Source organism: Lethenteron reissneri, chromosome 60 (genome assembly GCF_015708825.2).
Source record: "Lethenteron reissneri isolate LAM-NWPU_2019-01 chromosome 60, ASM1570882v1, whole genome shotgun sequence".
Lineage (NCBI taxonomy): Eukaryota > Metazoa > Chordata > Hyperoartia > Petromyzontiformes > Petromyzontidae > Lethenteron > Lethenteron reissneri.
Genome location: NC_083838.1, coordinates 3,699,627 through 3,715,572, shown reverse-complemented (window position 1 = coordinate 3,715,572; position 15,946 = coordinate 3,699,627). Strand labels below are relative to the sequence as shown.

The window sequence follows — 15,946 nt, the reverse complement described above, 5'->3', positions numbered from 1 at the left end:
AACCTTGGCCACGCCCATACTCTCGAACCCTCTCACTGGCTGGCTCTCAATCCTTGATCCACACCTGTCCCCCTTCGATCACTTGGCCACAGCCCTTATTCTCGATCCTTCTCGTAGACCCCAGATCTTCCCCTGTCTGTCCCTAAACCTGTGATTACCCCCTGTGGCCCCTAGTCTCTTCCTATGATAATTCCGCTGTCAATACTCCCTGTGGCCGCTAGTCCCCTGTACTGTCTTTACAAATGCATTGCTTTCTCTGGAACGTTAACAACAGCGGCTACTCAACAACAAGAAATATAAGCGCTACTCTATATGTAGATATAAAAATATATATTAGTTTGGAGCTGGACAGTTCTCCCGCAAAACGACTTGCCGACCATAAGCATATACATCAGAACGGAGGTCAAAGTTATTCGACGGGACAGATTACTTCCAAAAAAATGAACTGGAGTAACAGAGGCATAAATATGAATGGAGAAAATATTAAGAATCATAAAAATACGACAAACATGTATACAATATCTCTACATTAATGTGTTTCACGAAAGAGGCAGTGTTCTGATATTTCCCAGTTGAATTGTATTGCTGGATGGACGGTGTGAGCATAAAATCTTGACTCAAAGCATAAGGAATTACTAAACAGGAAACCAAACAGTGTTACTCGAGCTTATATATTTAATATATACACACACAATAACACATACGTTTAGTACTATACAATCTTATAAAAACGCACAAACGTGTATGCTACATTGCAAAATAAATTTGACGCACTGCTGAGTGACCAGTACTCAGTAACAACATATATCGGTTCCCAAACTTTATTGGCCCTTTCTGAGCTCACATAACTTTGTTTACCCTCACACATTTCACGGCCCACCAATGCAGTGAAAAATACGGGTTTGTGAAAAAAATCCTATCTACAAACGTGCCAGGGAATACTTCCAAAGGTCTTGCGGACCCACCAGTGGTCCGTGGCAACCACTAATCCCAAGGTTTCCGAACTGCCATGCAACCTTGCCCAGTGGACCATATAGTAAACCATTGTCGTCTGCACTCCTTCAATGGAAGAATAGCAAAACTACACATTCTTTGCTGAAACTTATTTAGCTCTTAAAGATATTAGAATGAAGAGCTCTGCTGACCGACTATGCTGTGGAGGCTATTAGGTTTTCTGCTGCGGTGGACGTCTAATTTACTAAAACTAAGGCTGGTGATAGTCTCAGATCCACCTTGCCTTGAGATATAGTCATATATGACCAATTAAAACGTAGATTTTCACAACCAATATGTTGATTCATTATTGATTTTTGGATGAGGCGACGTCATTATCTGTCCAAATGTATGTGGAAAGACCCTCCACCACCCGACAGCCAAACCATGCAGCCTCGCGCCCCGCACGTGGCTCAGCTGACTAACTTGCGCTGCCTCTTGCCGGCAGCTGGGCTGGCGTAGTCACCTGCGCCGCCGCCCCCGGCCGGCTTGGCGCGCTTGCCCATCTGCACCTGCGACTGCGCCGTCAGTTGCAGCTTGATGGCGCTCGTGTTGAGCTTGGCGCTCACAAACAGCTCCTTCATACCCTTCATCTTCTCGCTGAGCAGGGCAAGGCCTGGGTTGCCGGTCGCCGTGGGGACGGGCGGGGGAAGCTGCTGGTGGCACGTCGCTGCCCGATCGCCGTCTTCCGAGGGAGCCGGCGGCGCTGCGTCACCAGAGTTCTGGCGCGACACACGGCGGCTTGCCGCTGCCTCGTCACGGCCGCCCCTCCCTGACGTGGTCGACGCTGTAGCCGCCGCGGCCGTCGCAGCCCCCTTCTTGCCGCCCGCAGCTCTGACCCCATCTTCGCGAGCCCCAGCCTCCTCCTGGCTCTCGTCCGAATCCGATTCTGGGTCCTGAGACTCCACAGTCACCAGCTGCCGTGCCTAAACCGATCATCACACGGTGCAAGTGCAGGAGCAAGGAAATTATTGTGTGCGTTTATGCTGGCTAGGTGTGTAGGTATATTATATGTGGTTGTGTGCTGGTTGTTGGGCGAAGTGGTAATGTCATCGGTTAATGCACTGTGCTGCGAACCTGGCGACCTGTAATCAATTTCCGCTCAAGCCAAACATCATTAACGAATATATTAACTAGTCCTGGGCCTCTCCGAGGTCAACTCGGCCGTAAATGAATACTGCAGTGTGTTGAAAACATCACGATCCGCTCGGGCGCCTTGCTGGCCTTCACAGGTGCTCGCCAACAGCACTTCCATACTGTGCACCATGCCTAATATAAGTGGGAGAAAAGCTGAATAACTGCCAAGCCTCGCCTGGTCAACTCAACCTAACATAAGCACTGGAGAGATGACGGCGATCAGGCGTGGTGCTAGACCAGAGGTCGCAATCGGGTACCCGATACCCGTACCCTACCCGATACCCGGCTACCCGGGCCCGGGTACACGTTTGCAACCCTGGTGCGGCCGGATACGGGTAGGCCGTGAGTCACTGGTGAGTAACCGTTTGTCACTCATTTCCCAACGTCTTGTCTCTTCTCACAATTCAAGTTCCTAGAATCAACCCACCCGCGCCTGCAAACATGGCTTCATCCCAGAGGTCGCAATCAGGTACCCGTACCCTACCCGATACCCGGCCGGGTACGAGTAGCCGGGTATCGGGTAGGGTACGGGTACGGCCGGGTACAGGTACCCGTTTGCGATCCTGGTGCGGCCGGGTACGGGTAAGGAATCAAAACCCGTTTGCGACCTCTGTGCTAGACACACCATCCCCACGTGTTCTGTGTCAACCTTCACAGCTGCTCACTTACAAGCACTTGCCTCAAAAGCCTGTAAAAGCTGCGAGCTGGGTGTGAACATGCGTGCATGTGTGTATGTGGGAAGCGGTAATGTAGCGTTTAGCGTGCTGCACCATCAACTCAGCGACCTGAGTTCAATTCTCGCTCCTGGCCAACACCAGTGACAATTATCTGAAACGGCTCTGGACCTCCCCTAGGTCGACTCAGCCTCAAAGTAATATCTCGTGTTATGTGGAAACTTTGCCACTTGGAAGACAAAAACGTGGTGATAGCCACCCACTCCCTCATGTCCTGTGTCGGCCTTCAAAGGTGCTCGCTAAGAATAGAATTTATCTTTCGATTTAAAGCTGTCGTGACTGCAGGGATTCATTTTCTTGGTTCTTTCGGTAAAGTCACGTAGAATGGAAATAATAAAATAATAAAATAAAACATAATAAAATAATTCTCACGACGTTTCGGCCACAACGCAAGCAGCCGTCCTCAGGTGGAGAGCAAGTTGCGTTGTGGCCGAAACGTCGTGAGAATTATTTTATTATGTTTCATGTTTATTATTTTATTCTTTCCATTCTACGTGACTTTACCGAAAGAACCAAGAAGAAGAATTTATCTTGTTTTGTATGGCCAACAACGGCGACAAATATCTGAACTGGTCCTAGGCCTCCCTTAGGCAGACTCAGCCTTCAAATGAGTACCTGGTACGGTATGTAAACATCAGCACTGGCCAGACAAAGGTGGTCGCGTGTGGCGTTGGCCACATCAACTCCTAGTGGGCCGTGCTAGCAGCTCCCGCCGCTGCTGGCTATCTGTGAAAAAGAGCTTCACAGATCATCAGATTCCTGCTCCAGTCTAAATAAAGATTCTGATTTAACAACTCTGGCACCCCCCCTCTCAGCCAGTCTACATAACAAAGGCTCAGTCCTTTGTTATGTTGACTAGCCGTAGTCTCAAGCCACACCAACCTTACCATAATAATAAAAAGGGGGCCTGTCCTGGCTCCTCCCCCTTCAACCAGTATATATACACGGGGTCGGATCTCTTGGAATTTCTCATTTACTTGATACAGCTATCGTGCTGTGACGGTTCCACCTGAAGACGGAAGCTTGTGTTGCCTCCGAAACGTCGTGATTTTTATATTATTTTACTTTTATTAAATTTTCATTAAAAAATTTTACCTACGTGACTTTACCGAAAAAAACCCCAAGAATATGAATCCTTGCGGTCACGAAAGCTTCAAATCTAAAATTCTGATTCCGCTTTGTAGCCGCCACTCACTAACAGCACATGCCTCAAACATTTTGTTCGGGTCACATGGATGGACATTTGCGCGCGTGCGTGTGTACGTTTCGTGTGCGCGTGCCTTGCTGTCGAAGCGCGACACGGACTGCACGAGGAAGGTGGCCCAGCCGACGTGCAGCACAGGCGTCGTGCTGCCCTCCTCCCACTTGCAGATGCCGTCGTAGAAGCGGAGTAGGTGCGCGAACGCCCAGGGGTCGTGGAGCCCTGTCGCCTTCCCCGCTGCTCCCACCGCACCGTCCTGGTCATGGCCAGCAGCATCGGATCAACAGCGGGATCAACAGCGGTAGCAGCAGCAGCAACAGCAGCAGCAGCATCAGAACTAGCAGTGTGGCCAGCTAGCGGTGTGGTCGGGGTGGAGGTGTGGCTGTGGGTGAAGGGGTGGCTGAGATGGCAGCGTGGCCCGGGATGCCCAGGGTTGGCGGTGTGGCAGGAGTCTGGCCAGTGTGGTTAGCGTGGTGCGGCAACTACCTTGCCCTCGCTACCCTCTGCCTCCACCTCCTCCTCGCTGCTCGCCATCTCCTTGAGCAGGCTCGGGATCACATCGTTGGCGATGTCAAAGAACTCCTTGTATATTTCTTCATCCTCCCGGTTATAATTGTAGCTGCCAAGACAGAGAGAGAGAGAGCATCGCGCCTTGACCAATTGCGAACGCCGACGCGCGGACTGCCGTGACCCTTCAACGCTACGGAACAATACAACGAAATGCATTTACCTGACGTCTACAACGGGACTGTATCTCACAACGATGCTCAGAGACGTTGGGCATGTTTACAGAGACCGCTGGTCAGGCATGAGCAGAGGATAAAGCGAAGGTCTTTAGCCCTGAACTTGGAACAGGGGACAGCACGGACAGGTGGGCAAAACCCAAGAGGAACGTTCCACTATTTAAACTATTTTTAGTTTACCAAGAAAGGCCCACTGAGATATGTAGCTATTTTTCAGAAGCCACCTGACCACAAATGATAGATCAACAAAGTGGCTTATTACGTGGTAATTTATAGCAGCCAAAACACTCCTTTATACCAGGCGAGGCGGTTCAAATCTTGCCACCGCTGCACCCCAGACCCATCACACACTGGACACAAGACCCATCACAAACTGGCTCACACAGTGCTCTGCCTCCTGTTTTTCCCACCGAATGAAAATCGGGAGTTAGTGCAGGTGACCATGTCCACAATGGCAGCATGTGCCGTAGAAACCTTAGTACGTGATATACGGAACTCAGCACGTGGTAGGGAAACCTCAGTCCATGATATCCAGAACTCGGTGTGTGGGTGGCTGTGTCTCGAGATACCTTGGCAAAGTCTTCGCCATTTTCTCATTAAATGTCTGGGTGTTCCAGGTAAGCGCTGCCTGATATGTGGAACTCTTTTGCACCATACGTAGCCAACCGTCCAAATCGGAGTGCTGTTATCGAGCACCTATAAAGGCCAACAATGCATACAAGGAGGTGGGTGAGCAACACCATTCCCGGTCGCCTTTGTCTCCCCAGTGGTGATGTTCACGACACACCACACCAGTTAACTCATTTAAGGTTGAGTTGACCTAAGGAAGGCCCCGGACCTGTTCAGATAATTGTTACCGATGTTGACCGTGAGCGGGAATCCAGCGCGGGTCGCCGGGTTCATAGCGCAGCGCATTAACCGCTACACCACCACTCCCCGGCACTGCCTGACACAGCACTGTCCGACAAACACGGCCGGGTTAGTACTGTGGGTTGGTGCTGTAGGTTAGTGTTGTAGGTTAGTGCTGCGGGTCAGGGATGCGGGTCAGGGCTGCGGGTCAGTGCTGCGGGTCAGTGCAGCGGGTTAGTGTTGTGGGTCAGGACTGTGGGTTAGTGCTCCGGGTTAGTACTGCGGGTTAATACTGCGTGTTATTACTGCGGTGGCTTAGTACTGCGGATCAGGACTGTGAGTCAGTACTGCAGGTAATTACTGCGGATAAGTACCACGGGTAAGTACTGCGGGTCAGTGCTGCTGGTCAGGTCTGCCGCGGCCTAGTACTACGGATTAGGACTGTGGGTCAGTACTGCCAGTTAGTCCTGCCAGTTAATACTGCGGGTAAGTATTGCTGGTTAGTACTGCAGGTGAGTACTGCAGGTCAGTACTGCGGGTTTCGGGGCGGCGTGGCTCGCCGACAACTCACGTCTGCACCACGCTTGCTGCCTCGCCCCAGGCCTGCAGTGCGCTGCGCAAGTGGCGGTGGCGCTGGTGGAAGCTGGCCAGGTACAGGTACGGGTAGACGTGCTGGTTCCGGTAGAACTTTTGGGCCGTACCGATTGCCTGCGAGGTGAAAAAGAAATATATAATAATAATCGCCGCCAATGATGGGTTACACAATTCACGTATTCTCCCGAAACCGTGACTCCTGCACTTGTACAGCTCAAGAGTTCGGTGGTGCACCTGCTGATACAGGGCGAGGGGCTCGGGTCGGCCTGGCGTCGCCTCCATGTCCTCCAGGTCGGCGAGTGTGCCCAGCGCCATGGGATACCTACAAAGACAAAGATCCCCCGTGTAGCCTTAACAGACCGTCGGAGCAAGTGCTGTTTGCAAGCACCTATGAAGGCTGGTACAGCACACGAGGCGGTGGGTGGCCAGCACTATGCCTGGCCGTCTTTGTCTCCCAAGTGACGATGTTTACACACCGCACCAGGTAATCATTTGAGGTTAAGTTGACCTAGGGGAGGATCAGGACTGGTTCAGATAATCGTCACTGGTGTTGGCTGTGAGTGGGAATTGAACTTAGGTTGCGGGGTTTGTTGCGCAGTGCACTAACCGCTACACTACCGCTCCCCACAGTGGACACATACACAGTAACACACACGCAGAGACACATAGAGACACGCAGAGACACCGCATTGATAAGTGTACACACACACAAAGTCACTCGCGGACACAGGCAGATGACACATGGCACCGAACCAAACCAAGGGACGTGCTCACCTGTCCAGGTGGCCCAGGTCATAGAGCAGCCACAGGAGTTTCTGTGGAATAAAGCACAAACATGATCATCTACACAACAAAAGCTCATTCCTAACAGCGTGCTTCAGCCTCACAATAATAATATCCAGGGCCTACCTTGGCTCCTCCCACCCTCAACCAGTATATATACAAGGACTGTTTTCTTGGAATTTCTCTCACTTGATACAGCTATCGTGCTGTGACGGTTCCACCTGAAGACGGAGGCTGGTGTTGCCTCCGAAACGTCGTGATTTTTATTTTATTTTTATTAATTTAAATGTTTTACCTACGTGACTTTACGGAAAAAACCTAAGAATATGATCATCGGGATTCCACTCAGAATTCAAGTTTGCTATTTTGAAGGTCACACCGCCCAGTGGTATTCATTCCCCCGTTAAACTGAAGCCACTGCGCTATAGAGGCGAACACCCAGAGAAGAGTAGGAAGTTATGAATGAGTGGGTGAGTAGGTACGTCAGGTGTTTAGTTGAGCGAATAGGTGAGCAGGTGCGCGAGTAGGTGAGTTATTAGGCGAGTGATTAAGTGAGCGAATAGGTGAGTTGTAGGGTGCCACTCAATAAACATAGAGTCGCGGTATAGAGGCATAGACGCAGAGAAGGGGAGGAGGGGGGGGGGGGTCCAAGAGCGAGCTGTGATGATGAGCAGAGTAGAATGTGACACGTTGAGAGGAAGGGGTGGGATCCCAGAAAACTGACTCCACATTTCCCACGTGCACATTGAGAGCTTCACCGAGTGTTTCTCTTCTTGGTTCTTTCGGTAAAGTCACGTAGAAGGGAAGTAATAAAATAATAAAAATAAAACATAATAAAAGAATTCTCACGACGTTTCGGCCACAACGCAAGCAGCCGTCTTCAGGTGGAGAACAGGTCTGTCAAGTAGACAGAGTCTGAATGGCACGCTCCAGGCTTGGAGCGACTATTTATGCTGGGATGGAGGGGCAAAGAGCGTCTTGACAAAATAATTTGCATATCAAGAGCAATTTAGCATATTTATGGGAAATGCAGTCACGAAAGCTTTAAATCGAGTGTTTCTCGTCAGTGTGACACCGAGCCCCTGCTGAGCTGACATCATCACGTCCCTCACCGTCTCCCCCGTGTTTCACTTTTTACTGCATTCAAATCGCAACTAATTCCACACGTCTACACGCTCGCCTACAATATTAGCTTATGACCACATCTCTTAGGTATGTTGATATTATTTTTCATCGTACGCAGCTCATCAGAGGTGCGGGGGAAGAACAACAAACTTAACACACAAAAAAGCCACTGCCGATGACGGTAGTGGCGAGGATGATGGTGGAAAAATCTTCCAAGGACTTTCAGAATTTAATTGGATTTTTTTACGCACGTCATGTTTTCCAAAATAATTTCGAGCAGAATTATTTTGTGTGTGTTGGTGTAATGGCTCGTTGGGCATGGCCCATGGCGGCCATCGGCAGGCTCCCACCTGCTGCAGCTGGCACAACTCCAGGCTGTCGGTGTGGCTGTCAATGGATGGGTTGATGGCCGCCACCATGCACGCCACCTCCATCTTCCTGGTGCACCGCAGATACGCCCCGTTCAGGTACAGCCACATCTGTTGGGCAAACATCACAGCGTGGGACCACAGCGCTCGGGCAATTGCTGGTGCAGGTTCTGGCTGCCTTCCTGCGGGTTTCCCCCCCGCCCCCCCCCCCCTCCGTATGAAAACGGTGCGCATTACAAATCCAGACTCACGGCACAACCCATCATTTTCTCATCAAGGAACATAAACCATTACGCAAAATCGCAGCGGCTTTTGACCAGCCATTGAATAAAAACAATGACCGCATCGCGTGCTTTCAGATGATCTTCCGCGGCCATCTGGAATGCTCTTCCTTCCGATATTAGGAAGCTACCGGAGCTATGCACTTTTAAATCATCTAGATAGAAAACTTGTTTCTTAAAGTTTCTTGTATTTAGTTTGTTGTCCTAGCCCCACACCTTTGATAAGCACGGTCGGCTACGTACGGCGCGATAGAAGTTCAACATACATAAGTACAGGTAGGTAGTCCTCTACTTACGATGAAGATGCGTTACGACGACCCCATCGTAACTCGGGGACTACCTGAGCTTGGCTCCGCGCCTCTGAGTTGCGGTCACTACGTCTGCAAATTTATTATTATTAAACCCATGGTTCTTGGCAGTGTCTTCTCAGCTCCCGGTTAGGAGCCTCAGCCCCAGCCCCCCCCTGAGAGGCTCCTAACTGTGAGCAGCGGCCTGCTACCACCCAGCCGCGGTGCGCTCACCTTCTCGGCGACCCCGGCGTCCACCGTCTGTCCGCGCTTGTCCTCATTTCCCTTGCCGTGCCACGTCACCTCCACCGTCTCCTCGCCGACGGGGCCGAACGCGAGCCACGCGTGGTCCTCGGACAGCGCCAGGTGAACGTCGCGCAGGCCCAGGGCCTGGCACGCGGCTGACACGGCGAACGCGACGCCGAACGCATCGAGCTTCGCTCCCGAGAAGTTCACGGGCTTCTCAAAGCCTGCACCGGCACATGGCAGCGGGGGGAAGTGAGGGGAGGTGGCGAATCATCAGTATAGGCATTCACTCATTGCCGGATCATTGTTATGTATTATGCACAATGTCATCACCATCACCCACACAGCATCTTCTTTCGTATAGCATTATTAAAAGCGAGCTGGCCACAAACCATAGCTCAATGAAGTGGCTTATCACGTGGAAATGTATAGCAGCCAAATACTCTTAAACGCATGTTTATTGTTTATAAATGTGGAGGGAAAAACCAGATCATCCGGAGAAAAATCTACGCCTTCACGGGGAGAACACGCAAGCTCCAACTATGCATGTTGAACTTAATGCGCACCGTGTGTAGCCAACCGTGCTAATCGGGGGTGCGAATATAGCATGGTCAGCTAAGGAGGTCAGAGTCGGGATCGAACTCACGACCTCCTGTATACCAGGCGAGGTAGGTAACATCTTCGCCACCAGAACAACCAGCTTTTCACTCATCCTAATCTACGACTCTCCTGAAAGCAGGATCAGCTTCCTTAATGAACTTTCAGACTTTTTTTTCTCTCCAACGTGATCAAACGGTTGGTGCTCACAGACGACTTCAATTGCCCAGGCCTGACCTCAAACTATTGACAGCTGTCTTCGAGGTAACTTTTGCTCATGCCATAATGTGGCAATTACCACCGCTGACCCAATCCGAATATCACCATGAGCACCTCTTCATTTAATCTGATCTTGGCTGTTGACCCTCTCCGATCGGGTCGTTCCAAGTCAGCTATTCTGACCGACCACCTGATCGTCACTTCTCCACAATCCCCCAGACCTCTCGTCATCAAAACTACCCACTACCTGCGCATTCTCAAAGGCATCGAATTTCCCACTCTCATCTCAGGACAGCGTTGACCAAAACTGGCTGGACTCTCAGACCTCGAACCACCCCACGTATCATTGCATGACTCCTGCTGGCTATCCGCTAATTACATCCACGCTGAGGGATTCAGGAGGCGATTGGAACGAACCTACTTCCACAGTGGGCTCACCACCGACTGGACCCGTTGCAAGATAGCCAACAAGCTGGGTCTTGATTCACACACCTCCTGTATCAAAACTCACATCCAAACTGCCTCGGGATGCCCTCGCGACCTCAGGAAAGTCCTCAAAGACCTCCTCCATCCCAGCAGCAGCCTGGTGCCTCAATCACAATGCTCCACAAGCATCGCTGAAGCTCACAGCCTCCTTCAGCACCGACTTCATCAACAAACTTGTCACCTTTAAATTTCGATTTAAAGCTTTCGTGACTGCAGGGATTCATCTTCTTGGTTCTTTCGGTAAAGTCACGTAGAAGGGAAATAATAAAATTAAAACATAATAAAATAATTCTCACGACGTTTCGGCCACAACGCAAGCAGCCGTCCTCAGGTGAAGAACAGGTCTGTCGGGAAGACAGCGTCTGAATGAAACACCCCAGGCTTGTCACCATCATTGCCGAAACCATCAACGCATTCCTCAAACGTCACCCAAACCCATTTTGTGGTTTGGGTGACGTTGGCTACGCACACCCCAGCCCCCATACCGCTGACTCTACCTCCCTCGGCGAGCCTTAGCCACTTCACGTGAAGTGTACCTAGCCTGGCGTGAGCGCCGCTGCGACGTCACCGGCACTCTGTGGCTAAACAGCAGCTGCTTTCGTCCTACCGGTGAGGTAGCTGTAGAGCGAGTGGATGTGCGCACGGTCCTTGTTGTAGGAGCGGTGCAGCGTGCCCCACACCACGTCCGACACCTTGTTCACGAGCTCGCGGCCCGTGCCGCCACCCGCGCCACGCCGGAACTGCGTCAGGTCGACGGTGCCGAGCACGTGGCTCACGAAGCGGCACCGCAGCGCCTCCACGGGCTGCCAGGGAACGGGCGGGAATGAGCACCCCGCCTCTTCCTCCCCCCTCTCCTCCTCGACCGCCTCTCCCGGCGGTGGGGCGGCGGCTGTTGCTGTTGCGGCGGCAGTGGCACGGGCCGCGACGGCCACCGTGAGCTGGTGTTCGACGTAGCCCAGCACGATGGAGAGGAGCGCGAGGTCGGGCTCGTCCGAGCCGAGCTCGAGCGCGAAGAGGCGCACGACGCTGTCCACGCTGAGCAGTGGGAACAGCCTCCTAGCCTCCTTCATGCCCATCGCGGCGCAGGCAGACGGCGCCGCAAGGCACCACACGGAGCAAACCTGCACCGCACAGATCCACAGCGTACCACACAGCACTACAATGCACTACACCACGCCAATCCCTGCACCACACCACCACCACCAAACACACAAAATCACACAGAACCACACCACCCCATACCACACCGCTCCACACTGCATACCACCCGGCACCACACCGAACCACATTACACCAAGGGTGAACCGGAAGAATGAGAATGGTTCACAGAATCAAACAGACGACCTCCCAATATCCGTATGCTAACCATCACAGCTCTATGGCAGCTCCCTTCATTTCTTAGTTGACAGGTTAACCCGTTGTGTATTGCCAGACACATCGATATATGTATTTGCGAAAAACAAGTGTTTTTTTAAACACATTCCTGCGGAGGAGGCTGGTAGGAACGTTGGGTTGCTCGGTCAATGGCCAGGGTCAACGGCGGCATGGTGTATTCCGCAAATATGCCCGACCGTGAGGGCGGGCACAAGCCGGTGCGAGTAGGTTAAACGTTGAGTTTTATAAGGGCTTCTAGATTTGAAGCTTTCGTGACTGCAAGGATTCATACTCTTAGGTTTTTTTCGGTAAAGTCACGTAGGTAAGGGCTCCACGGGGTGACCAGCCCCTCCCCACCCTCCCCACCCAGCCCCTCCCTCCCAACCCAGCTCCTCCCTGCACGACAGACGGACACAATAATCCACTGTGGGCTGGTGTAACCAGGAGGTTCCTACAAGTAATACACAGTATATAGGTGCTACTCGCTAACAACACTTGCCTCAAAGGTCTGTGAATTAAAAGTTTTTACAGCACAACATATCCGGGGGGGGTATTTGCATTGGTGTGACCGACACGCAGCGTGATGGTTGTGGTGCGATTAGGGGCCGTCCATAAATGACGTCACGTACAAAGGGGGGGGTCAGACATTTGTGACGATGTGTGACGAGAGGGGGTGTTTGAGAAACGTGACGTCACATCAAAATGCGCAACTTTAATTAAATATAGACAACACGTTCTACCTAATTAAATATACTTTTTGATGCATGTTTTCTCCTACAACATCAGAGTGCAGCGGCACATTAAATAGTGAGTGAGGTAGTGAGTGGGTTGGTGAGTGAGGTGGTGAGTGGGTTGGTGAGTGGGGTGGTGAGTGAGGTGGTGAGTGAGGTGGTGAGTGGATTAGTGAGTGAGTGGGTTACTGAGTGAGTGGGTTAGTGAGTGAGCTGGTGAGTGGGTTGGTGAGTGGGTTGGTGAGTGGGCTGGTGAGTGAGCTGGTGAGTGGGTTGGGGAGTGCGGTGGTGAGTGAGGTGGTGAGTGGGTTGGTGAGTGAGTGAGTTGGTGAGTGAGTGAGTTGGTGAGTGGGGTGGTGAGTGGGGTGGTGAGTGGGGTGGTGAGTGGGGTGGTGAGTGGGTTGGTGAATGGGTTGGTGAGTGGGTTGGTGAGTGGGGTGGTGAGTGGGTTAGTGAGTGGGTTAGTGAGTGAGCTGGTGAGTGGGTTGGTGAGTGGGTTGGTGAGTGGGGTGGTGAGTGAGGTGGTGAGTGGGTTAGTGAGTGGGTTAGTGAGTGAGTTGGTTAGTGAGCTGGTGAGTGGGTTGGTGAGTGGGTTGGTGAGGTGGTGAGTGAGGTGGTGAGTGGGTTAGTGAGTGAGTGGGTTAGTGAGTGAGTGGGTTAGTGAGTGAGCTGGTGAGTGAGCTGGTGAGTGAGCTGGTGAGTGGGTTGGTGAGTGAGGTGGTGAGTGCGTTAGTGAGTGGGTTGGTGAGTGAGCTGGTGAGTGGGTTGGTGAGTGAGGTGGTGAGTGCGTTAGTGAGTGGGTTGGTGAGTGGGTTGGTGAGTGAGCTGGTGAGTGGGTTGGTGAGTGAGGTGGTGAGTGCGTTAGTGAGTGGGTTGGTGAGTGAGCTGGTGAGTGGGTTGGTGAGTGAGGTGGTGAGTGCGTTAGTGAGTGGGTTGGTGAGTGAGCTGGTGAGTGGGTTGGTGAGTGAGTTGGTGAGTGCGTTAGTGAGTGGGTTGGTGAGTGAGCTGGTGAGTGAGTGAGGTAGTGAGTGAGGTGGTGAGTGGAGTAGTGAGTGAGCTGGTGAGTGAGGTAGTGAGTGAGTTGGTGAGTGGGTTGGTGAGTGAGTGAGGTAGTGAGTGAGGTAGTGAGTGAGATGGTGAGTGAGTGGAGTAGTGAGTGAGTTGGTGAGTGAGTGGAGTAGTGAGTGAGTTGGTGAGTGAGTGAGCTGGTGAGTGGAGTAGTGAGTGAGCTGGTGAGTGGGTTGGTGAGTGAGTGAGGTAGTGAGTGAGCTGGTGAGTGAGCTGGTGAGTGAGCTGGTGAGTGAGCTGGTGAGTGCGTTAGTGAGTGAGTTGGTGAGTGAGGTAGTGAGTGAGTTGGTGAGGTAGTGAGTGAGCTGGTGAGTGAGGTAGTGAGTGAGTTGGTGAGGTAGTGAGTGAGTTGGTGAGTGAGCTGGTGAGTGGGTTGGTGAGTGAGCTGGTGAGTGAGCTGGTGAGTGCGTTAGTGAGTGAGTTGGTGAGTGAGGTAGTGAGTGAGTTGGTGAGGTAGTGAGTGAGCTGGTGAGTGAGGTAGTGAGTGAGTTGGTGAGGTAGTGAGTGAGTTGGTGAGTGAGCTGGTGAGTGGGTTGGTGAGTGAGGTGGTGAGTGCGTTAGTGAGTGGGTTGGTGAGTGAGTGAGGTAATGAGTGAGCTGGTGAGTGGGTTGGTGAGTGAGTGAGGTAGTGAGTGGGTTGGTGAGTGAGTTGGTGAGGTAGTGAGTGAGCTGGTGAGTGGGTTGGTGAGTGAGTGAGGTAGTGAGTGAGCTGGTGAGTGAGTGGAGTAGTGAGTGAGTTGGTGAGTGAGTGGAGTAGTGAGTGAGTTGGTGAGTGAGTGAGCTGGTGAGTGGAGTAGTGAGTGAGCTGGTGAGTGGGTTGGTGAGTGAGTGAGGTAGTGAGTGAGCTGGTGAGTGAGCTGGTGAGTGAGCTGGTGAGTGAGCTGGTGAGTGCGTTAGTGAGTGAGTTGGTGAGTGAGGTAGTGAGTGAGTTGGTGAGGTAGTGAGTGAGCTGGTGAGTGAGGTAGTGAGTGAGTTGGTGAGGTAGTGAGTGAGTTGGTGAGTGAGCTGGTGAGTGGATTGGTGAGTGAGGTGGTGAGTGCGTTAGTGAGTGGGTTGGTGAGTGAGTGAGGTAATGAGTGAGCTGGTGAGTGGGTTGGTGAGTGAGTGAGGTAGTGAGTGGGTTGGTGAGTGAGTTGGTGAGGTAGTGAGTGAGCTGGTGAGTGGGTTGGTGAGTGAGTGAGGTAATGAGTGAGCTGGTGAGTGGGTTGGTGAGTGAGTGAGGTAGTGAGTGGGTTGGTGAGTGAGTTGGTGAGGTAGTGAGTGAGCTGGTGAGTGAGGTAGTGAGTGAGCTGGTGAGTGGGTTGGTGAGTGAGTGAGGTAGTGAGTGAGCTGGTGAGTGAGCTGGTGAGTGGGTTGGTGAGTGAGTGAGGTAGTGAGGTAGTGAGTTGGTGAGTTACCTGCGCAAGAGTCGGGGCTTGTCGACACACAGCTGTTGGTGGATGGAAGCCGAGTTGAACGAAATGAATGAACGTGAAAAAATGCGCGGGAAAGCGCAGCTCGGGGTGAGGGGGGGATTACTGCAAGTCGAGGCAGAAGCTGTTTCTACACAAACCTCCTCAACCTCCAACACCGTGACCACGACGACGATGATGATACCGCATGCTGACTGATGGCGATGATGATTGCCGGTGGTTGTTTGCACGATGGCGTGATTTGCTCACCGCTTCTCTTAACGGGAGTTGTTGCACAGGCCGCCGAGGTGGTGTGGATCGATTCCCGGTGACGATTAAAATCGCGAACGAATCGATTCTCGGTTTGGCTTGTAGGCAGGCGCGCATTGAATTCCGATTCCTCGCGATTCGAATACTCAGGATCGATTTAGAAATCGATTACTTTGACGGATTAAGAGCCCCCCCCCAGCTGTCTTGCGGGGGTTGTTTGACCATACTTCACCACGCTGGTAAGGGCGGTTTTATCAAGTGGGTCGTGTCGTGGCCGAGAATTGAGCTTAGGTTGCCTTTTGGGGAGAATCGATTCGACTTTTACAATTCTCGGATCGCGATTCTTAACGTTAGTGAAGCCAAATGATCGATTCTAACGATTTCCTCGTGCGCGGAGAATCGTAATGATTGATTCATTCATGAAAGTAAACAATTCCAAATGTCATCTGCTTGGTTCTTTCGGTAAAGT

At 52.0% G+C, this 15,946-nt stretch overlaps 1 protein-coding gene across 2 annotated transcripts; it reads right to left on the bottom strand.

Moving 5' to 3' along the window:
• Positions 1-657: 657 nt before the first annotated feature.
• On the bottom strand, positions 658-15,530 carry MEN1 (menin 1). 2 transcript variants are annotated; one of them, XM_061576089.1, is made up of 10 exons: positions 15,214-15,530; positions 11,251-11,764; positions 9,330-9,565; positions 8,510-8,638; positions 7,026-7,066; positions 6,486-6,573; positions 6,229-6,365; positions 4,552-4,684; positions 4,145-4,321; positions 658-1,919 (listed from the first exon to the last, which is right to left on the bottom strand). In XM_061576089.1, the coding sequence occupies exons 2-10, from the start codon at positions 11,717-11,719 to the stop codon at positions 1,407-1,409; spliced, it is 1,923 nt and encodes a 640-aa protein (XP_061432073.1). In that variant the 5' UTR covers positions 11,720-11,764; positions 15,214-15,530; the 3' UTR covers positions 658-1,406. The 2 variants fall into 2 exon arrangements, with proteins under 2 accessions (XP_061432073.1, XP_061432074.1); XM_061576090.1 differs by having other exon boundaries at positions 15,478-15,530.
• Positions 15,531-15,946: the final 416 nt, after the last annotated feature.

Coding starts and splice junctions, on each gene's coding strand:
- MEN1 (XM_061576089.1), bottom strand. CDS start 11,719: ATGGGCATGAAGGAGGCTAGGAGGCTGTTCCCACTGCTCAGCGTGGAC. Junction 8,639..9,329: donor ACGCCGGGGTCGCCGAGAAG/GTGAGCGCACCG, acceptor TTTGCCCAACAG/ATGTGGCTGTACCTGAACGG. Junction 6,574..7,025: donor GACCTGGGCCACCTGGACAG/GTGAGCACGTCC, acceptor TTGTCTTTGTAG/GTATCCCATGGCGCTGGGCA.